Source organism: Eleginops maclovinus, chromosome 13 (assembly GCF_036324505.1).
Source record: "Eleginops maclovinus isolate JMC-PN-2008 ecotype Puerto Natales chromosome 13, JC_Emac_rtc_rv5, whole genome shotgun sequence".
Taxonomy (NCBI): Eukaryota; Metazoa; Chordata; class Actinopteri; order Perciformes; family Eleginopidae; genus Eleginops; species Eleginops maclovinus.
This window is the reverse complement of record NC_086361.1, coordinates 15,745,515-15,769,304: the sequence shown is the minus strand read 5'-3', so window position 1 is coordinate 15,769,304 and position 23,790 is coordinate 15,745,515. Positions and strand designations below refer to the sequence as shown.

The 23,790-nt window shown below is 43.3% G+C and overlaps 1 protein-coding gene across 1 annotated transcript in view; it reads right to left on the bottom strand.

The window, feature by feature from the left end:
• gabbr2 (gamma-aminobutyric acid (GABA) B receptor, 2) overlaps positions 1-21,391 on the bottom strand; it is a 150,095-nt gene extending 128,704 nt beyond the window's left edge. The window contains exon 1 of the mRNA XM_063898557.1: positions 21,077-21,391. Coding sequence (XP_063754627.1) covers positions 21,077-21,391 — 315 coding nt within the window. The remainder of the gene's footprint in view (positions 1-21,076) is intronic.
• Between the last annotated feature and the right edge of the window lie 2,399 nt (positions 21,392-23,790).

Below are 23,790 nucleotides of genomic sequence, written 5' to 3'. Positions count from 1 at the left end.
GTCTTGCCTTGTTTAGGATGTGTCAGCCTAACAATCTGGGAAAGGAAACAGTTTCCCTCCCCTCTGCAACCCCCTTGAAGCAGCCTTTTCGTTCACAACCGACTGACTGCTCCATTGCGACATCGCTCGTGGATGTTTTATCAGGCCCGGCCAGAGGGGACTTGTACTGTCTGCCCTCTGATCTGTGTTCCCATCAGTCGGGCCGAGGTGCTGGACTAATGGGCATCTGGGCACGTACTACAGTGTGGAGCTTTACTCTTCCTGCTAACTTAATGAGAAAACACTGGTTCCCCGAGCCCCTTCTGACAGAGGACGCAGGGAGTGAAACAGAGATAAGGACAGGAGAAAAAGCGCTTTCTAAAAAAGGTGTGAAGGAGATCATCTAGATGAGAGGCAGACTGAGAAGGTGATGAAGATGAACCCAATTCAGATGAGAAGGGCTTGAATCTATGACAAACGGGGCGGCAGTGGTTCAGTCTGTAGGGACCTGGACTTTGTTTCACCTCCCGATCGGACCAAAAAAAGTGGGGGCTGGTACTGGAGAGGAGCCAGTTCACCTCCTGGGCCACTGTCGAAGTGCCCTTAAGCAAGGCACCAAACCCTCAACTGCTCCCTGGCGCCGGCTAAACTGGCTGCCTCTCTGCTCTGGATCCTCTCCAAGGCATGTGCATGTGTGCATATAACTGTGTGTGTTGTATGTAAGTTTGCATGTGCGTGTATATAAACATTTTTTTTAAACAGAGTCGAAAACTGAATTTCCCCCTCAATCAATAAAGGTTTGTCTTATTCTTACAAACGAGAGGATGTGAGATTCAGCATTGCCACAAAACACCTCTGATGACTTAAATAATGCAGAATAATCACCACGCTTTTATACTCATTTATTCACACACAACCAAGGCGATCCGAAAATATCTACCCCAGAATGAAATCTGGGCGGCCATAACTTGAATAACAAACGCCACACAAACCCAATATTCTCTCCAACTGGCCTCAAATGTGACGAGCGTCTCCCAGCGAATTGGTCTGCTCTGATGAATAAACCAGTGCTGTGACTCGGAGCCCCTGAGAGGGACATGCATTACTGGTATGAAATGTTAAATGCCTCAGACGGAGCCTGGACTGTAAAAGCAGCAGCAGCAGCAGCACTTGGAGAGGAGGGTGGGGGGGGTCTGGCCGCGTTTGCTCTTCCTCTGCTCGGCAAGTGTCAGCTGCGCTCCCCATCTTTTTAGCCACTGGTGTGGAACGGGCCCCGCTTGTTGAGAGTTTGAGCAACGTGGGCGAGGAGTGTGTGTGTGTGTGTGTGTGTGTGTGTGTGTGTGTGTGTGTGTGTGTGTGTGTGTGTGTGTGTGTGTGTGTGTGTGTGTGTGTGTGTGTGTGTGTTATAACTTTAGCTGAAAAGGGCCCCTCCGGCTGGGTTCAGGAGCGTACGATTTTCCTAACTCTTCCTCCGTTTGTATTTTCCTTTCACTATTTTTTGTCCTCCTCTCCTTTGTCTCTTTTCTTGCTCGCTTCAAGCGGCCCAGGGATACTGACCGAGTTAATGAAACTTGGGACTCAAGGTTGGTAGAAACACACTCCCTCCCTCCTGATAACTGTTGTGTTTAAGCGCTGCAGGAGGGATCTTCTGCTTTCTTTCACACACAGTTCGCAGCAAGACAAAACATGGAAACAAAAGCTACACAACAACACACACACATACACACACACACACACAGGAGTCATTTATGATTGCAGGCACACGCGCAAAAATACAAACTCTACTAGAAATCCCAGCTCATTAGAGCTTTCCTCCCTGTTAGCCCTGCAGGTTAGAACCCTTGGTATTAGCATTGCTTCACAACGGCATGCTGGGGAGAGATAGGGGAGGAAACGAACACATTATTCATGCTCCATGCAATCTGCACATCCAGCATACTGCATGAACTGGGGGAACATGCATTGTATGCTCTTTAAACAAACATTGGTTCAGATGAAAGGAAAAGTCAAGTGAAGGCATAAGGAGCCTACGTGTGTGTAAAGTCTTATTTGACAGGGAATATAAAAGGAAAGACCAATTAAACATCAGGGCTTTTGCAGGACTAGATACGAGTGTGTTTGTGTGTTGTTAGGTGTGTATGCACATCCTTTCGAGTGGTAAAGTAAAGAAAAATAATAAAGAGATTAAGAAAATGGTGTAAAAAGGCGAACGCTAAAGCAAAGAGACGCTATATTCACCCTGAACTGCACGCAAGCACTGCTAGCCAAGCAGAAGAACAGGCTTTGAATGGCGACTATAAATAAACCGGACCACTACTGTACTTGTAGTTGTGAGCCAAATGAATAGGGTTGACCAGGCAAGACAACTGGGGGGGGGGGGGGGGATATTCCCAGGGTTTTCTACCCTGGGAATATCCTGCCGCTCCTGATACTATATGAAAAATAATAGCCGATTAAAAAGCATCCCAGTGGTAGACTCAGCCTGAAGTCATCTCTCAGCTGTGAGGGAAATGTGTTGTCCACAGCTTCATTATAAGAGAGCAGGACATCACCGATCATTAACCCTTTGATACACAAGCCATCAAAACCCCTTCTAAAGGACAACATGGGTCAAAAATGACCCGTCTTGACATACAATTTAATTTCATGCATGGCTGAGGGTTTTTTTTCATATATTTTTGGAAATCAATATATTTAATCATTTAATACTCCAAGTATGTATTAAATATCTTGTTTTTGATTAACATAAATCATTATTTCCACTCTCCCTTACTTAATTAATGAATTCAAACTGTTTTTGTATCACTACACCAGGTTTACACACACGGGTCAGAAAGGACTATGCCTGCTCACACTTTACCGAGCAGTAGAATATTCCGTTCAGAGAAAGTTAGAAGCAGATTAAATCCAAAGAAATCTCCTCCTTTCTTTTTTTCTACTCCCTTTCCAACCCCAGCACAGGAGGGCAGCCATGAGACAGCAACAGCACATCTTCCTCAGTGTCTGCTTGCTGGTTTAATATGAAGTTGTCAAATATTTTGGAAGGTTGTGGGATTTTTTTTTAATGTAAAATATCTATCATCCTTGCTTATTATGTTTATATATTTTTTACACTCCAGAATTCTGTTTGCCGTTGAAGCTTGAATGATCTGTGTTAGCATTTATTTCTGTTCAAATAATGCCTCACAGTCCGCTTGTCGCTTTATGAAACATACAGCCGCGGGAAAAATTGAGAGACCACTTCAGCATTATACTTTTTTCTTGTTTCATTATTTTATTTATTTATTTATTTTTATTGTATCCTATAAACTACTGACAATTTGTCTCTGTATCGGAAATTCAAAGGCTGCCATACATGTAGAGATAAAGATTTAAGAAAACATCTGGAGTGGTCTCTTAATTTTTTCCACAGCTGTATATTAAAAGCTATAATTGACGTGCTCTGCTGTATCTGTGACACGTGAATAAAAGCAGCGTTGCTTTAAATGCATCGATTGTGAGAGTTCGTGAATCAATAGTGCAACAAGTCAAATGCATAGAGTGAGGGAGACACATATTTACAGAGTGACACCCCAGAGAGTGGTGGCAGGCTGCCACCATAATGAAGAGGGTTGCTTCCACTCGAGGGGTTAATCAATCTGTTACACCATAATCAGGGGACATGACAGCACCAGGAACCAAGGCTTAAACACAGCCGTCCTTGGGCGCAGAATGATGATGTGTGACAGAGGATTTCCTCCAGAATGCCTCACACTGCACACATCCATCATCACCAAGCAGAGGGGAGAGGAGACAAGAAGAGGGAGGGATGAGGGGGAAGAAATTAAACAGGGAATGTGGGATGTTGTAGTACAACTGTGGGGTGGGGGGGGGGGGGGTGTTGCTGGATGCCTTGAGGATCAAACAGGTGACATGTATGAAGGGTGATGGGGGAACGGTGGTCTCTAAGAGATCTGGGCTTTGTTGTAAGCCAGTGTGGTTATGGGTTAAAAAGAAGTAGTGTTTCTATGGGAACGCGGTCAGGGTTATTGTATGTTACTGCATGAGCACATATGCCGTACATCACAAAAGCATGAACGCACCGGCGCCATGTTTCCTCTGGGGATTGAGAAAAGCTCCCTGTTTTTCTATTTCTTAATTTTTCCTTCTCTCGTGTCTTGCTTGCTTTACAATGCATTTTTAACATATTTATCACCTGAATCTGAAATGCAGAAATCATTCATTTACATACTGAATGTATTCCCCCTTTTCTGTGACACTGAGCCTGGATCTATCCGGGTTCCTTTGATCTTACTTGAGATGTCTCTTGATCTAAATGAGACAGGACATATTTAAAAAGGCCGTTCAAAGCAGCCCCATGTTGTGAATTTCAAAGCAGAAAACCTTCTTTTCCAATATCAATTCGTACACATATACATAACGACAAAGGATCAAATAGTTCAATGAAATTAATGAAAGACATTTATCTTATATTCTTTTAATCCTTACATATATTCATATTTTACTGTTTAACTAGGCCTAAAATGATGAAGTTTTCTATTTTATTCGTTAGTTCATTTAGTTAATTGTCAATACAACCCCTGAAAACACCAAAAGCAAAGCATCAGTGCATCTCTCAATACTCAATGGTCCGAATATAATTGGTATAAAGGCTGAGCACATGCCTCAAAAAGCTGGGCACTGTATTTTATTTCCTTTAAACAGAAGTGAACAGCACATTTGTTAGAGACTTTTTTTCAGCGGCAGATTAAAATAGTTTTGATGATACATTTGATTAAGCAGCCATGAGGTATGTGTGGGATGAACTTCAATGAAGTGCATGGCCGGTTTTCATTGGGACATATCACGCAGTGCAAAGATTTATGTTTAAACACTAATTAAAGTACGGCAGAGATGAATAAGCTATTTGAGTCTTGTGGGATTTATTAACATTAGGAAGATAGAGAATATCATCAGCCTTATTCTCAAAATACTTCCTTAAATACTACGTTCATTTGCAAAGGAATATTTGAAAGGGCTAATATGTAGAAAGCCACATCCAGATCTAAGTAGAAAAGCTAGAAAAAAGTTAGTCCTGTTTCCCATGATGCACCAGAAGGACTTTGACAGGAAAATCTAAACTGTGTCGTAAACACCTAATGACAAAACAGCTGATGCAGCGAATAATCCCAGCAGAGGAGCGGCAGCATAATGCCTGTCTGTGTAGGATTTTCAGCAGCAGTGAGTCAGTCCTGGGTCGTGGGTAAGAGAATGATGGATGGCGCAAAATGCAAAATGGGTCCTTTGCAAAAACTTACTCCAGAGCGCAGAATGACCTCAGAATGGCAATGATTCACTTTAAGCCTTACAACAAAGTGCTGTACACAAACAAAACGACGCAGGAGTGGCTCCAGGACGAGACTATTAAAGTTAAATTGTGGAGATTAGATCACAGTTCAAGTTGAAAAGGCATGTGAGGGTGTGCATAGAAGTAGGCCCATTGTAAACCCTTAAGTTGTAAATTGTTACCTTAGTGATGATATTTCCACACAAATATGGAATCAATGCCAGTGTGGAAATGCATTCCTCTTTAAAGGAGGTGTATCAGAAATATTTAATACATTTTCAGATAAAAAGTTGTTTTGTTGTTGCCACAATAGCTTATTGTACACAAAAAGAATATGTATGTATCTGTTTCTCTCCGTCTTCGCACACACACCGTGTTGTTACTGCTCTGATTGTTGGTGGCAGATCTTTCTCTCTGCATTTTATTTCTTCCCTTTGACAAAGCCTGGGGACTGCAGCCATCCTGCTCACCCAGCCCCCACACCCACAGATCTTGGTGGGTGGTGTTTTCCTCGCCCTCCTGCCACTCGCCCACTACTGTGCCAAGTGCGACATGTGACAGTTGCAGCACATGGACTCCAGCACTCCCCCCCCCCCCCCCCACTCCGTCTCAATCCTCTGCAGGCCTGTTCCTCGCGACACACTGAGAAAAAAAAAACCCTGCAACAAGCTTGGCACACTTGTCATGTTCCTTCCCGCTTCCAAGCCAAAAACCCCAAATGACTATCTCGGAGGCACGCACACTATACGCCTGGATGCATATCAGTGCAATTAAATGCACAGAAATACACACACGGATGCAGGAATAAAACATAAAGCCAAACGCTGTGAAGTGAGCGTAGGTGCAGTTCAAACAGTTCACAGATACAGTTTATTACACACACCTTTTCCCAGCACCACTTTCCCGTCATTAGCAGGGGGTAAACATGCCAGGTTGTGTTTGCTCCAGTCACATTAAGCCGTCATCTAGCTATTCTTTCCCTTCGTTCCCAGAATCCTCTTTTCCCTACGCATCCTTCACATCACATCTTCTTCTCTTTTCTGTTCATCTGCACACGGCTCCATTCTTTTTTTAATTGAGTTTACTCCCAGAAAAGAACATGTCCAATCTCTTTGACTTGTGGTTATTTACACACAACAAACATGTAATATTGTAACAAGAAATTAATCATACCTCCACTTAAGTAAAGAAAACATGTCCAGGGAACTACGCTACACTCAAATGAACATAGGGAAATGTTGTGAGGGCTAGAATCTATGTGTAAATAAAATATATTTCCTTGGTGACTTGGAGCGGGATCTGAGCATTGTGGTGGGACATACGGGAGACACCCCTGCCAAAGCCTTCTCTTCTAGTACGTTATCAGACTGGATGGTTCGAGTTCCTCAGTGATCTGGGGGATACGAGTCATATTAACATTTATTTCTCCAAAAACAAAATGTAGAAGTCTGAGACAAATGATAAGACATGATTGTCAAAGCTATGAACATGTTTTTTTAATCGCCGATATCATCACCGTTTTATAGTAGTAGCAATAATCCCAACTCAGGCTTTTAGAGCAAACCATGACTGATCAATACATGTTAGTCAATAGAATAATTGCATAGAAATCAATAACAATTCAGCAAGTAAAACCAGGGTAGATATTGGATTAGGGTCTCCTCCTGTATTTTACAATATGCTTACTATGGCTTCCTTTATTAGCCTCCTCTTCCCCAGCTCCCCTTTTCCTTATTCTAGTATGTATGATCTTCTTCCTTCATTGTAGATTGCAATGTATCTTCAATCTGTCACGGCTTATTCCATGTAGCATCAGAGACTACAAGACCTTTCTATTCCGGACGTCGCTGACATTTACATTTGCCCTCTATCAAATAAAAAGAAGATTGGTCGTAACCCTGCGGTCCCCTTGCCATGGTTGTCACATACTCTGCCTTGAGGAACACCCGAGAAAACGGCACTGATGCAGCACCACTGACAGTGGGTGAGTAGAACATGCAGACTAAATCGTTTACTACAGCAACATTTAAAACAATATTTTTTATAACTCAGTTGTTCTATCAATCTCCCAACAAATTCAACATTTCTAGAGTGCCTTATATAGAGAATGATAAAAACAGGAAGTGAAGCAAAAACCAAACAGGACGGAGCAGATGAGATGCTGCACATAATGAGAGACGGAAGGCCCATTCCTGAAAATGGGATTCCAGTGAGGAGGCCGGCATGAAGGCCTTCCAGAAATCAATAGAAGATCCCCTGTGTGTCAGAGCGAGTCAACAGAGCAGAGAGCAGCACAGAGTCGAGCCTAGAGATAATATTTATGTAGAGGGAGGCTGCCAACAGCCGCGAGGGAGCATGTTTAATTCTGATTCATACATCTTAAAAGCAGTGATCTGGTAAATATGAGGCATGTTCATTTATTCAATAAGATTACATCCAGCAACAGGTCAGCGTCGGAGAATTGTCAAGGATTCTTCCTTTTAATATATCCATGCGAACATCCCCGGGAATGTGTGTCTTATTCTTTTTAAAGTTCAGAGGATGTATCTGAGCACACACAAACACACACATCCATTCACGTCTGCATACCATAGTGAGGAACGAGTGTGAGGCACTGATCACACTGTGTACGACAGATCACGTGCATCAATGCCATTAGTTGTGTTAACATGAATCCAGTCCACGATGAATGTCTCCAGTACACACAATTAGCAGGTTTACTAACCTCATGAATAAATGCACAGTGTGTGCACACCGCCAAGTCTAATTGATGTCCCCTTTCCGCACAATTTACATACTTTAGAAGGCACTGCATCGCCAAAGGACCCTTTACACATTCATCTGCCAAGGCCGAAAGGTGAAAATGCAATTTTCACTCATAGCGGTGTAAACAGGGCTTAAAACATACATTTTAGCCTCGTTTCTGTTTTTCTTCCTCTTTTGGCCCACAGGAGACCCGTATGTTTTTAATGGCTGTGCTAATTGCTAATGTTCCACTAGAATACTAATAAGGGTAGTGATTAGTGTAACATGGACTGCTCAGTGTGGACAAGAAGTGTTTTTTCTTCTAATAAAAAGCCTGTAAAATGGAACTGAAATCGCTGCCAGGGAGTGGACAGTTAAAATGAGCATTTGGGTCGTTCGACAGATGCTTAATGCTAAGAAACTTTACACTTTAAAAACTACTGCAACACCAAAAGGTTTACAGTTGGCAAACCTTTATTGGCGTCCTTTTTTCTTCAGATGGGAAACAACTAGCCTAACAATGCAGGCCAATAGACAGCCTGTTCACAGTTACATCAGCACAGGGTTGTTTGAGCTCTGCGATGTGAATACGATGTTGCTATGAATATGCCTTAGGAGTAATGTCCTCCATCCGTCCAGATGGCCCTTGGAATGATGTGCTTTACATGGGATAATGAAATCTCACTCACTATCCTACTGTTTTCTATTGAATTAACGTGATAGGCATCGTTCTTTCTCCCAGCTTGGGGTGTCATCAGCCCAACCAGCGCTCCCCAGTCATTGGGAACATCAATCACAGACAACTGAGGCAATAACAGCTATCAAAAGCCCAATAGCTATCACAGTAAGAAAGGCAGGGATGATGCATGGCAACGATGTGGGTCTCCCCCTAAACACAAAATGCCATTTCAAAAAGACAAAATAACCATCAATCTGTTGTCAATGAAAGAGCTCAATATACTGTACCCCTTACCTTGGTGATTTAATTGCTTTATTCCTCTTGTCGAGTGTGTTAAAGTGGCTGAATATGGCTGGTGACATTCATTCCCCTGGCAGTCTTTTACCTTGGAATTTCAAACATAATGAAAGGGTTTAATAAAAGATGGCTGTCAGAGGATGTGGGGGGGGGCAAGTATGTTCTGGCAGCAGTGGTGAAAAACCCCGGGGGTGCTTTCCTCAAGCATCCCAGTGTGGCTATAAAGATCACATTATTGAAAAACTGAAGGAAAATTTGGATTTAACCGATGGCATCCAAGTGAAGGAATTCTGGTCCAGTTGGATCCATATTTTCAACAAGCTGCACATTTTTACGAAGCGTAAAAATGGTAGCGTCAATTGTTCTTGGACGTTTCCCAAAAGAAAGAATAAAGCAGGCATTCTGCCAACACCCTGTTTTTAGCCATGAAATCAATACACACAGTTGGGGTTTATGTACAGAGGAGCTGCTTTATGGCCAAGACTGCAGTGCATTTGGAAAGAGGGAAGAAATCTGCAGAAAAGTAAGCATTTAAAATCATAAGAGTAGCGTTATTACCAGATAAGATGTCAGTAAGACGAATTTTACATTATACAAAACATATCCCCTCAGTCTCTTTTCAACATCCAACATTATCAGACTTCAAGTTTGAAACCAGTGCAAGGGGAAAGAATATTATTTGGTAGTTTTGATGTGCACACGTCATATAAAACCTTTAAGATGTCATTTTTGTAAAATAAGTCTTCCTTAGGTCTCTTGAGGTGATGAGAAAAAGACTTGAAGATTTTTTTGAATTTGTGAAACCAAGGTTTATGTGCTGGAGTCTTGTTCATTTGTGATACAAAAAAAAATGAAGCACATTGCAAATATTAGTTTACATGGTGCAAATTTGGATGAAATCGGCCTCAGAGTTCACGCAGCACGGGCTTAAATGGTTTGGACTTATAATCGCTGCGAAGCCCAGGTGGAAATGAAGGAACGGAGTATCACCACTGCTTTGTGAGTGACGCGCAAAACGCACCGGAGAGCCCAGAGAAAGTGTAGTTCCAACACTGCGTAGATGTCCATATGATTATTCTCAAATGCTAACAATTGGACAGTTCTTTTTTAGCTAAATCATTCATGATTTTCATCAAAGCATTTGCCTCGAGTCATATTACATCTGTAGCTTTTAGCCTTGCTGCTAGAAATCATTTTTTTACTGTTCTGGTACATTATTGAGCATGTTGCTTCAGCTGTACACTGCCTCATACATGTTCTGCTCACCAGAGTGGCCCTGCTGTCAATGAAAATAAAACTTGAACACTTGATTTATAGAGTTCTGCATCTCATGGGGATTATACCTACAATGTTAGTTTTGATCACACCATTTATCAACAAGTCTGCTACAGCCGTTTCTTGCATGGTCATCAGATCATCTGCCTCTGGTGGTTGACCAGCTGACCCTTGTATCAAGCCTTTTGCAAATAACCATGAGAGATAACGGCCCTTCAGGGAGAACCAGGCTCTGTGTATGCCTGTTTATATGTGTGTGTGTGTGTGTGTGTGTGTGTGTGTGTGTGTGTGTGTGTGTGTGTGTGTGTGTGTGTGTGTGTGTGTGTGTGTGTGTGTGTGTGTGTGTGTGTGTGTGTGCGCGCATAGCAAGAAGTGGACTAGAAAAAAGGAAACAGTTCCCTCTTCTTCCCATAAAGGAGGCAATAAAAGGCTCCCGCCTTACAGTAACAGTTCATTAGTCAGTCAGGCAGCCGCGGGTCGCTCGAATCAAGACCTCACCCCATTTATCAGCTGCAGCCTGACGCAGTAACTACTCTTTACAGCCACAATTCCTGCTCTATAACCTATAACTTGGTTTGTTTAGAGATGCACTACCAAAAAGAAATGACCTCATTCCACCATGAAGTGCAGCTGAGAGCAACATTTACAGGGCAGCTGCTTTTGTGTGATGCTTTGAGTGAGGGTGTGTGGATACATGGTTGTGAGTGTTTTGGGTTGTGGACTGGGGTCAGTTTGCCAAATTGAGTTGGGACTACTCTAAACTAAATGCAACCCTCTCCTGGGTCTTAGTGTTTTTTTTCCCCCCCACTGTCAAAACACAATTCCACTGATACAACAAAAAAATCACTATTTAATCTGTTTTGCTAGCCATTTATCCAACTATCTGTCCATGAAAACACACACAACGATACACACACGCGCACAAAGATTAGGACTGAGCCACGCAGATAGAGCTTGGTTGCAAATGATCTCTTATCATTATGGTACAGCCCTTTGTGATCGCATGTGGCATGATTGCCTGCTTTGGATGGGCATGACAGATGCGTATGCCACTGCGACGGCATGGGCACTTTGGTAGAAAATGGGTGGGTGTGTGTGTGTAGGTTACATCTGTGTTTCTACTGTCTGTTGTTATCGCTCTTGGCACACACTGGGCTCACCAACTGCTTTCCTCTAACAGACCCCAGCAATCACGTACAGGGAAGTGGTAGCCACTATGAGCGAGCGGCAAATGGACAAAGGTCCGATGTGTATCAGAGACAGCTGGAGCAGAGCGCTGCAGTGTGCCACATAAACACACGCTGGGGCCTCCTACCATCAACACATCACAATAGTTACACTTTGAGCCAATCCTCGTACATACTGTACAGTCAGTGTGTAGGCAGTCGAAGCAGGAAATACAGGAAAACACAGCAGGCATTTAATATCTGATGGTCACTAAATCCAACTGACAGTTTGTTTTCTTGCAGCCTGATGAGCACAAAGGCATGAGATATTGCTCAAGGAAGCTTTAATGTATTAAACTCAACAGTCTATTTTGGTCAAATAATAACTGTGAAGGCTGTGCTTCTGACAGGTACTCCATGAAGGTCTTATCGGTGTGATTGAAGCTGTATAATCGCTCGTTCAGTCGAACATCTGATTCTAAAGAAGCACAAAGGAGCAGAACTGACAATGACATGTTCTGATATCCTATAAGACAAACCTATTTTGAAGACAAAGAGGTGGAATGTGGAAATGTGGGATTGTTTTTTACTCTGTTAATATCCTACTTCAATGTTTGCAATAATGATGTGAATGAAGAGTTTTAACCGTGGGACTGGGTCAACACTGAACACGTGACTGCATTACCTTACACACAGTGCAGTTTTCAGCTTATTGTCTGATAGTTTAATGGCAATATTTTATTTTATTTAACAGCAGGAACCCTCCATCACCTGGTGCACTGCAGTGTGACCTGCTGCAGCATTTCAACGTGCCACAAAGCGGTTTCACTTATGCTGTCCGTGAGGGCAATTACGTCTTCATATGTGGCTGCATTTCACGCATGGCTCACTTGAAGGAACCACTTGGTGCATGAAGGTATCAGCTAATTGTAGCAAGTGGAAATAAGTGTTTCAAAGAGCTACATTATAAAATAATGTGCGCAGAGAATAAAAAAAGATTTACGGGAAGAAGTTAGTCAATAGTCCAATTCTTCCTGACCATTTCAGGAAAAACTGCCCCTCCCCCTGATGCCTTTCTGGAGTACGAGTCTCCATGTTTGAGTGAGTCTGATTGGTGAAAAAACAGCATACACGTGCAGATGCATGTCCTAGTTAGACATATAGCAACAAAAAAAACGGCCATTATTCTGCTGTGGCACCTGCCTGAGTCTCACATCCCAGCTGTGGCCATGACAACCAGCCTGCCCTCTGGGAACAAGTGTTAAGTGCCACTGACCCGTGGGAACAGGATGCACACATGCCGCAATCATACACACCACACGCTGCCAGGAAGAGGCAAATTCATACACACTGGGTCATCGGGCTTCAGAGAGAGATGTGTGTGTGTGTGTGTGTGTGTGTGTGTGTGTGTGTGTGTGTGTGTGTGTGTGTGTGTGTGTGTGTGTGTGTGTGTGTGTGTGTGTGTGTGTGTGTGTGTGTGTGTGTGTGTGTGTGTGTGTGTGGACTTATGCAAGTGCCAGCATGAAGTCACTTTCTCTACAAGTAAGTACTCACACACGCACCATATACACGTGTGTCCACAAGCACATCCATCCCCAAGAAGCACACAATGGTTGGCTCCTGCTTTTTTTGGCCAAGAATTACATGGGCTCTAATGTAATTACAGGACTGACAAGGACAGACTGTCTCTGCCCATGGCTCTGTGCTGGGCCCCCTTGAGAGCTACAGACAGGAGCATGCTCAGAGTACTTGTCCAATCTCTAATGACAACGGCACACCCTTTCCACCATAATCCTTTCATTTCTGTCCACTCACGGGAGAGAGACAGGGAGAGGTGAATTTGGTTTCTGTGAGTGTGTGTGAGAGGGGTTGGGGGAGTGCTGATCAGTGGAAGAAGCCGACAGTGATGGAGTGAGTGGGGAAGGTAACCTTTTAAGGTTTTAGGTAATAATGGCTGATAAAGGCAATACTGTGCAGAAAACAAGGTCCCCCGGTGTAGCAGGACTGTTTTGTTTAAAGGTGAAAGGTCAGACACCATTAGAGGAAGAGCGTTATTAAACATTGGAAACCCCTTTCACACATACAACTTCTTTCCCCCTTCAGACGGCATCTCTCACTCACGCCTGCACACATACGCAGCCTTTTAGTGATGGAAATTCTCCAGACGTGCAGCAGCAGGTTACCTCTCCTGGGGTTGGTAACCATAAGTACACAAACACATATTCTCCTGGATCGTGTCTGCAGAAAACTGAGATCAGTAAACAGACTACAACATCATGAATATCAGTCTGACACCACAGTCCAAAACAAAAACACACAAAGAATCCCAATTCTCACATCACATTTGGAAGTTTGAAAGAGTGATTTTTAAAGTAGTTTGCAGCAGATAAACATTCCCCGTGTTAACTGTCTGTGCAAATAGCTTGGCTGGGGATCAATGGCAGCTTTAGAGATGCACCAGCAGCAGCAGCCAGACTGACTGACTTAGTGTTGCGCTCAACATGGCAGCAGCCATCTTGTCAGTATTTCCAGCAGCACTGAATAAAGATGAGAGATGTTCATGCTCTTCTTTGCTCTGATCTGTTGCTACTTTAAAGTTGCGTTTTCTGTGGGGTTTATCTGCCTCAAATTCCAGCTCCCCTATCTCGTCTTCCTAAAGTTCGTATTTTCTTCCTCCCCCCGCCCTGCTTGCATCTCCTGGGTGATTTCCCAGTGGGTGTCCCTCCCTCGGCGCCACACTGTAGCCATGTGAATCAGAGAGCAACTGTTTGTTAATGTTAATGGCCGCCAGATGCCTGGTTCACCACCTTTTGGAGTCAATGTGCATCTCAATGATAGAACCCGGACGGTCTGAGAGAAAAGAAGGAAAAAAGATGAGGAGGGTGCATGCCAACAGATGTCTCATCAGAGCATCTGCTGGGAAAACACAATGCGACAGCACAGAGAAAGGAAGATTACAATTTGACAATGACAAATTCATTTGAAACCTAATTGATGATCACAAACGGAATTCAATAGAGCTTTCACGAGTGTGTCGTCTGGCTGTAATTAAAATGCAATGAATTTTATGGTAAACATATGTGGAATTTTAGATACTGTATTAATTGTTTGTGGTGATGTCTAAGCTGAGAGGAATACTACTATAAGTATGTATTCCATCTCTTTGCACAGTCGGTTGCAATCTGTCTGGTACTGTGTTAACTCTAAGTTTGTATTTCATTAACACAAAGCCGTGGTGCTGACCACAGTAATGTCCACTGGCCACACCAGGAATGAGTCTATGATGACAGAAGCGCTCTTGTGTGTATGGTATTAATTCAATGAGCTAACAGATAGCAAAATTAGATTCCAGCCAGTCGCACCGAGCCAGATTTACCAATGCAGAAAAAACAAGTTGACAGGCAGGGTGCCAAGAATTGTGTGGTAATGAGAGTGAGCCACAGCATTTGGCTAAGTTCAATTTTCGCAGTAGGCTCCAGCCAAAACTGCCTTATTTTTTAAACAATATCAGTGTTGGTTGATTGGGCCTCAAAGAACCCCATTAACCAGCCACAGAGACATTTAGTACACCCATCCACCCATTCAGCATACAGCATATTCCCAACATTCAACAGCATTAATGCACAAACACACATTCTGACTGCTCTGCAAGCAACCAGCCGGCCTCGCCTAAGGTGCTATTAAAAATGAATTCAGCCGTTGCCTCTCTCATGCCATTAGCCTCTGACTTGGTCAGCACGTCAGGCCCTGCGGGGGGGGACATGAGGAGACATGAGATAATGCTAAAGCCTTGATCTTGCTCTATCAAATTAGCTAAATACACGCGTAAACAAGAGGCAAACTGTAATCTACTCCAGGAGAATGCAACAGGACAGGTGGAGAAAGCCAGGAGGCGAATTTGTTTTTGTCACACTTGAACTTGCCTTTAGAATTGTAACGTTCAGAATACCAATACGATATGAAAAAAAAAGCATTGTGTAATTAAAGCATTATCAAGAAAATGTTGGCCTATGGTTAGTGTTGTGTAATGTACCAAAAAGAGGAACAGTGAGACTTGACTTCATTCTCTTTTTACTGTATGACAAACCTCTGGGACGAATTGAAAAGAGAGGACACAACTACTTAGGTTTGAAAGGGTTAAAAAAAATCAAAAAGCTCCTAGGTCACTTTCTACCAAGTTCTTAATGCAATTTTCCAAAAATGAACAATAGATGTCCTTAAAATTCCTTCATCAAATTAAGCAAACCACATTGATTGACGCAATTGCAAGAACAGAATGCAGAGCACAGAGGTATGCAGATTGTTTTGGGGAGTTACACAGGTTTCAGATGATTGATGATGATTAGTGAGGTCTGGTTTTTGGCTACTCCCTGCGGTAAAGGGAGGAGGCATGAAGGTAATGATGTTGTATAAATCACTCTGAAATGGTGTGATTTTTATTGGAACAACACTTCCTGTCAAAGTGCTCAGCTGACCACATTGTCCTGACCTCAGGCAGTGTTAGAGGGGGGCCTGTTGAAAAGAGCCTTGACCATACAGTATGTGGGAGTGTATGTGATCTGTGTGCGAGTGGCGTGAACAGGGGAAATAGCGGTGGTGAGGGTATAAAAACATGAGCTCTTACAGTATGTGTATTACCATACTTCCATTCATTTGTGCCGTTTTATACGTATGCTTGTGTGTCATAAAGCCAGCTTCAGGGCACATTAGATGCTCTTTTATCAGGAAAGTTCTCGTTTATGGTCATCTTGCAGATCCCTCCAGGCCTCTGGCAGCCTGACTCAGACAAAGGTCAGCAATTATAGCTCAAATTGAACAACCTTAATAAACTGTGACCCACCTGTCTCTAATTTCGGATGAATCAGAGTGAAAAGAAAGCAGAAAAAAGACTCTCATGAACCTGTAAAACAATATCATTGACACAACAACACAATATCTGGGGAGCTTTTAACTCATCTAATGTGCATACCTCATCGCATGCAGTAATTGCTTTTTTACATGGCCATAAAACTATATAGCCTCACAGAAACAATGCAAGTGGCATTAGATTATGTTCCAATAAGTATTAAGAGGTAACCATTTCCTCTTCCGGCACAGAGGATGATATAATCCTATTTCGGGATCTCCATCTCATTGCCCTACACATTTCTGCCTCTCTCGCCTTTCTCTCTTACTCTCCCCTGAGATCCTGTTGGTTGTATGAGAAGGGCTGCTGCACATTGATCCCCACTATCTGTGTCGGGTCAGTGGATACAGCCACACTCAGCACTTTCTGTATGCCTAGAGAGTACCCGAGCTGTCACATTCTGCTTTTCCTTACTATCCCTGAACATTCCCCTCTCTAGGAGCAGTGACAGGCAATCTTTGTTGACCCCCTGGGTCAACGCCTGGGCGCTGAGTGGATGTCAGATATTTAGATAATATCTGGCATACAATCTGAGAACCTGACATAAAAGATGTCCAAAGGCGCTGCTTCATTTGGCTCATGTCAGATGGTTCTACACAAAAACTCAAAGGTGAGTTACAGTGTGTGAATCAGTTAGATCAGAAAAAGGCACTCTGGGACGCCTCCGCTGAAAAGATATGTATAAATGACAAAGTATAAACAATAACACTTTGCTAGAGCATTCTCCTCAAATCTGAAGCACCCCGCTTTGACGTAAGACCTATGCTTTGCAGCATCCTGATCTCCATTATGTTAAAGTCTATTCACCAACAACATAACTTGTTTTGACAAAATGACAGAACGCCTTGAATGTGCTCAGGGGGTGGGGGTGCTTCCTCCTGTGAACGAATGTACTGTACGGTGGCTTCAGGCTTGCCAACATGTGCACAGAAGTGACAGTGCCAGGGAAGCAGTCTGTGTGCGGTGTGTCTGAACCCAGGTCACTGCTAACACAGTCTCAGGAGACCCACAGTACTGCAGGATGGAAAGTCATATACTATAAATACCATCTGCATACTGTATCCCAGGCACTGATCCCCAGCTCCGATTGCAGTCTCTGTCTTTGTATTGATTTGCCTTTGAATACATGTGTTCCCTCTTCTGACTGCTGGAATATAGGAAACATGATAGATAGGAAGCACATCCCATTAAAAGTGAGTTTCCCTCAATATGTGACACGGCAGGCGTGTTTCCCAATTGCACCTCAAAATTCTTGTAAAAGTGCCAGCCTTACCAGAAGTGTCCTTATAAGACTTACTGTGCTATACCAACATTAACATGATCATCCATTTGTTTTCCCAATACTGATTTCCTCGATTTACTGGTTTTGCATTGTCTGATATCTTTTTCCAAAGCTGAAGAAACCAAAACACTGACCTCAAAACTGATCAAATACAAAGTATGTGAAGAATAGTGAACTATTCTGTTAAAAACTGATCTGATGAGTGGCTCCTCTCAAGGGCCTGTCACACATCCTAAGCTGTTGAACTAGCGTAGCTTAGCCTAGAACGCTCTCACTGCCCAAAGTCTCCTTTCCATCCTCCTCCAGTCCTTCCCTTCCTCTCCAAAGCGCTGATCCTCTAAGCCTGCAGAGTTACAGTATCAGTCCTCGGTTACACTAAAGCCAACACTCACACATCTAGAGCTGTGATGGAGAACCAACTCCTGCTCCAGCACTAAGCCTCCCGGTTGAAATAATCCATCCTGCTTCTTTTCTACCTGCAATGCTCTGGGTTTAAATCAAAGATGTATTCTCATCTGCATTTGCCTCAGACTGCTTCAATGCCTATACTGTTAGAGCAGTCTGGCTTTGGCCTGATCCAGCTGGTTTCACACCAGCCTGCATTATACATCTCATCTGTAGGCTTTCCCCATCAGGACATCTGCTCTCCTTCTAGAAACTGCTTCTCCAATCCTCAAGCAACCAACTACCTCGTTTTAGCCTCATAGACCCAGCTCTCAGGCCTGTTAGTGTTGGAGAGCCCCCCCCCACCCCGGTGCCTTTACATCCACATCATCAGCAGCACCACCCAGCTCCACCACACCAGGGGATGGACTGGGCCTGCTCAGTGTACTGTAGCTCCACCGACAGGGGATAAAGGGATAAAGAGCCTCTGCTCAGGGACTGATTACTTACATCTGCCGGGATAAATCCCAGTGCCCACACACACACACACACACACACACACGCATGTGTACAAGCAGAAGAGACACACACTTGGCCTGCTGTTGGATGCAGCAAACGCACTGACGCATGTATTGTTTTCCGACATAAGCATGTGGTATGTGGGAAGGTTGTGTGCATGTGAATGTCTTCAACAAATATAATGAACACATATATTATAAATTACTAATAGCACAGCCTTCACTATCTTCCCATTATTGTTCCCATAAATATACAGTATGTCAGAGGCTCAAAAAGCAATATAGTGAACTACAGCAATAACTCTGTCCTGGGCAAAGGTCCTATCCACCTGAACATGCTCATGAGTGCTGAGACCCTCAGAACAATTCACACCACTAAAATGTATATGAATAAACAATAATAGTTTCTCCTATATTAAAATAAATATAGTCTCATACTTTTGTATTATTCTCTGTAAATATATATGAACAGTTCTGTCGCAGTAATATATTGCCATTTGCACTCCGTGGTCCCGTGTTGACTTTAACCATGCCAGGGTGTGCCAAATCATTTCAAATAGCTTGTAAATATACTCTGGGTTGCTGGCAAAGCACTTTTTTCTCAGATTTATTAAAGTCAGAGTCAACAGGATCGCACTGTGCAACATTGTTCATTAAGATGTAGTACAGTATTAAGATTTGGTCCTTCTTAAGCAATTACAGTTAATTACCATATGCATTAATCTGTTGTTAATACGTGGGTCTTCCATCCCTCTGCATGAAACAGTACATTATACAGCTATGAAGCTGTTAAAACATGTTTGGGTATTTTAGGCTGAAATACTGTTGCCCTGGACGGCATATCTATAAGGTCTGCAAAAACTAAATAAGTAAGTTGAAAGTAAGTGAAGGTGAAGACATTGCAGGTTTTAGGGCAGGCGCTACATTTATATTGACATTTCAAAAAACATGATTAGAGCTTGGATTTTCAGCTGGCCTGTATACAAAACAAATGTCAAATACCACAGAAGATGAAGTGCCACAGCATATTAGAGTTTAGCCTATGACAAGAAAGCCATCCTATAACACTGTTATCATAAGTTCCCATTGATGGTCAGTATCAGAACGCTGGCATCACTATCAGACATCCCCAGCAAGCGGAAGTCAGGCTGGCCCACTGACCTCATGCTTCCAGCTCATCTTTCTCTCCCGAGAATAGAAGGAGAAAAATCATAACGCTCATAAGAGCATATTAATCCCGTGGTCTGAGCGCATGCTGCCTGTGAGGGCTTACCTCTGTCAACAGAGATGTGTGTGCCCTTTCACACAGACACACCTGTGCACAAACACTGAACTGCAGAAGTACTTGACGGTAAACCAAAAAGAATCACTGCTATCTAAGAGGGGGGATTATAGCATTAATTGTTAATATGGTTGTATTTGATATTGTGAATGTAAGTAGCACATCAAAGTCATCTTATGCACTACACAATAGTCTTATTGTTGATTTGGCCGATCGTTTAAAACATCCCTTCGTGTTGGTATGGCAACTGGTTGACAAAAAAGAACTGTTTTATAGTACTAATATCCTTCTGTCTTTATTTTTGTTATACGCCTTGTTATGAAATATTATTTTTAAAATGCAAACAATGTTTTAAGCAATGGCATTGTGTGCAAAAGAGCAGGTTAATGACTGAAGAAAGCCAGAACTGTTGGCCGATTTAAATAAATCAAGTGTAAACAACAATGTCAAATCTTGCTGAGATTCAGCTATGACTACACTTCCACAGGACCTGCAGGGGTAGGTTATTGAAGTTATTGTTATCAAATAAACAGATGCTAATTTGGAGCTGGAAGGCTGTGGGGTGCAGCTGCTTACAAGGGTGCAAGGAGTCATAAGAAATCGTACATCGAATTACCGCCATCTTCAGGCACCATGAGAACCAGCCCTCTACTCGTTAACAGATACACTGATTCGTGACTGAAAATATTTATATCACAAAGCCATCTTAAGTCATACACAAATCTGATAAAGTGATTGTAGAAAAACCACCGAATGCAGCGTTTTTAATGAAATTGGGTGATAGCGATGAATGACATTTGTACCACTCCGTTTCATCCTGAGGTTGCAGTCATCATTTTTGAAACGTCCAATATAGGGAGAGCACGAGAGTGTGCCTTTGGAGTGCCCGGCTGATGCAGTGCCTGGTGAAAACGGGTTACAAATAAAACGCACAGACACTCAACAGCAGGGAGACAATATGGGGGACATGCATTGCCATGGTGTTAATGGAGGCAAAGGGACAGCATTTGACTTTTGCGCATTGAAAATACGCTCACCGACAACGAAGCTGCACATATAGGCTACCAATCATAACAGAGCCCAATGTTTCCCCTTGGACGCACAGTGTTGCGGGGCAATGCGCGCGCCAATGACACGGTGCACATGCACACACGCACACATACAACTGTTTTAAAGAAGGCTGGGCCAACCACCAGCAGCAGCAGCTTAGTGAAAGGGATTTATTCTGTGTGTTTACCTCGGTGTCATAGATTTTGGTGATGAGTGAGAACGAGTACTTCCTGGACTCCCGTATGTGCTGGATGGCCAGTTGGACCGCGGGCTCGATCCCCTGGCTGATGCTGCTCATCAGGGCCGACTCGTTCATTGGCATAAGCACCATGATAGGCAAGTTTTCCCCGTCCCTGGCGAACCAGCTGTTGTCCTGTCCGTGTTTGGTGCGGTCGTTACACACCTTGGCCAGGGCAGGGTGAAATAGCAAAACAGAGAGGAGCAGGCATCCCGTCGGGAGGAACATCTCCCAGCCGCTGCAGTCCCTCCGGGCTGGAGCCATGCTACAGTGCAGGGTGACCAAATGAGATCCCACAGTTAACCTCACTGTTTGGGCATCGCAAAGTCGGGCTCGTCCGGGATGCTCAGACGCCCGCCCGTCAAAGAAATCGTATTTCAAAACAGAGCAGAGACGAACGCCGCAGCAGCCCCTGCAGTGCCCAAAGTCGTCGTATTGATTATTAGTGTACAGAGAAAAATATAAAAAAATGTTCTACTCTATAACAGTGCCTCTATCAGAATATTCCAAGGGCGCAGAAATTCGCGTTGCAGTGGCAAAGCTATAGCCTCTCGGTGTCCGTCATCTAAACGAGCTCCTGTCACAGCAGCCCTCTAATTCAACCCCTCTTCACCTTTAATCTGAACCTCTTCTCTCAGAAGAATGTGCTGCAGGATGCCGCGAAAACAAAAAGATTCCTAAAAGTAGTCTGGGATCAATCACTCTCCTTGACAGTTGTTGCAGATACAGAAATCACCTCCGAAGTAAATCCCAAGCCAAAAGATGGCAACTGTGGGCATCCCTGCCAAACGCAGTGGTATCTCTGACGAATTACGAGACAACGAAGCGACAAGGAAAACAGACTAAAAACAAATAGAGGTGACGTGGAAATCTTGACCGCAGAGGTCCGAGGGGGAGATGTCGAGAGATTGTGCCTTGACAGCCTGTGGGACTGGGATGCTCATCTCCGATGGTGCGTCAGAGAAGCGCTGAAGCCGCTGCTGCTCAACGTGCGCGCAAGAGGGAGCACTGACTGTGGAGGAGGAGAGGAAACGAGGAGCTGGTGGAGGGAGGGGATATAACGGCCTGGTGGAAAGGCTGCAAAGGCTTTATGCGGGGCAGACTCTTTAGCAGCTTGACGGACAAGGGTGATTTACTGAGCCTTTATGTTGTAGGAGGCAGACGACCAGTCATGACATGCATAGAGCAGGCTAGTTAAATATATAGGGCTGTATACACGCATGAAGCCCAGTTATGTAGCACGCCATACAACAGTAACATCAAAAACACTTTGTAGAGCTATATTTTCAGTGGTTCATTAAAATCACACACCCTAAGCGATGGAGAGATCTTTGCAGTCAGCTAGGCTTTGATTCCCCCCCCCCCCCCTCCCCCGCTGTATACCTGCCGAGCTGTCTCATGATAAGACAGATAGTTGCTGTGTGAATCCCAAGCATAGGAAGAAAAGAGAATCCCCAGTAGGATCAACAAATAATATATATTTGTATTGGGTTATATATTAGTCATAAACAAAGGGATCGGGACTGTTTGCATTGATGTAGTGCTGAAATAAACAGAGACACCTGGCAGATAACATAAAGTGTCAAAATGCAGATTGTGACTCCCACATCCTTTTTTGAGGAGTTCCAAGAAAAGCACATTTTCAGAATGAATGTGGAGACAATAAACTTGGCCGTTTTAAAATAACTGCCATGCTTATTGTTTTAACTCATGTAAAATCATAACATCTTTGGGAAACACTATTCTTCTATAAGCAAAGCTTTGGGCTGAATCTCAGCACCAGGGCCAGCGGTCTGTCCACACTGTGAAGCTTTGCTCTGTCCATGGTGCTGAACTGCAGCCACTCTGCAGCACTGCAGCTCGTCCTGTCTTCTGCTCATGCTGATGTGTACATTAACCCATTACCTGTGCTCCCCCAAGGCGGGACATACACATTTTAATTATCATCTCTGTGACAAGGATTACCTCCTTCAGTCCCAAGGTCCAAAAAACAGGCAATTATTGCAAAAGTTTGCAACACAATTCATGGTATTGTTAAACAGGTGTGGGAGGAGAAAATTATGCTAGAGGGTTACTGTTCTCTACATGTGGTAAAAACATGAAACCCTTTCATGTTATCAGCTGCAACTGGATTTCAAAACAGACGCACATACAGTTTGACCTGTTATCACATAAGCACTATTTTATTTATCGTATTTGCATCATGTATGTTGAGTTGTTGGAGGAGCATGGGATATAAGATTTTCATTGCCAACATACGTTGAATATGCTGTGCATATGACCAATAAAACCTTGAAACCTTGAATAACAACCAGTGTCAAGTGGGTTTGTTTAAAAAGGGCGGGAATGAAAGTACAAATGGGAGTGTAATGGGGTTTTTTTCCAATTCAAAATGATGGTAAATATGGTGCAGGGCATAAAGATCACCTGATCATCGTGTGGATAGAGGTGTCACTCGCCCACACCATGGAGAACGATTTTGCCTAAGTAGCAGTAGAAAGCCAAAATGCAAGTCTTCATTTTCAAATATTTTATTGACAACAGTAAGACATTTTTCACATTCCTACAGAGGATGATGTCAGCATGCAGTTCTATAAAAAAGCATTTAAGCGTTTCCATTTTTAGAGATGAATGCAATCTCTAAGCTAGGCTTACTTTTGAAA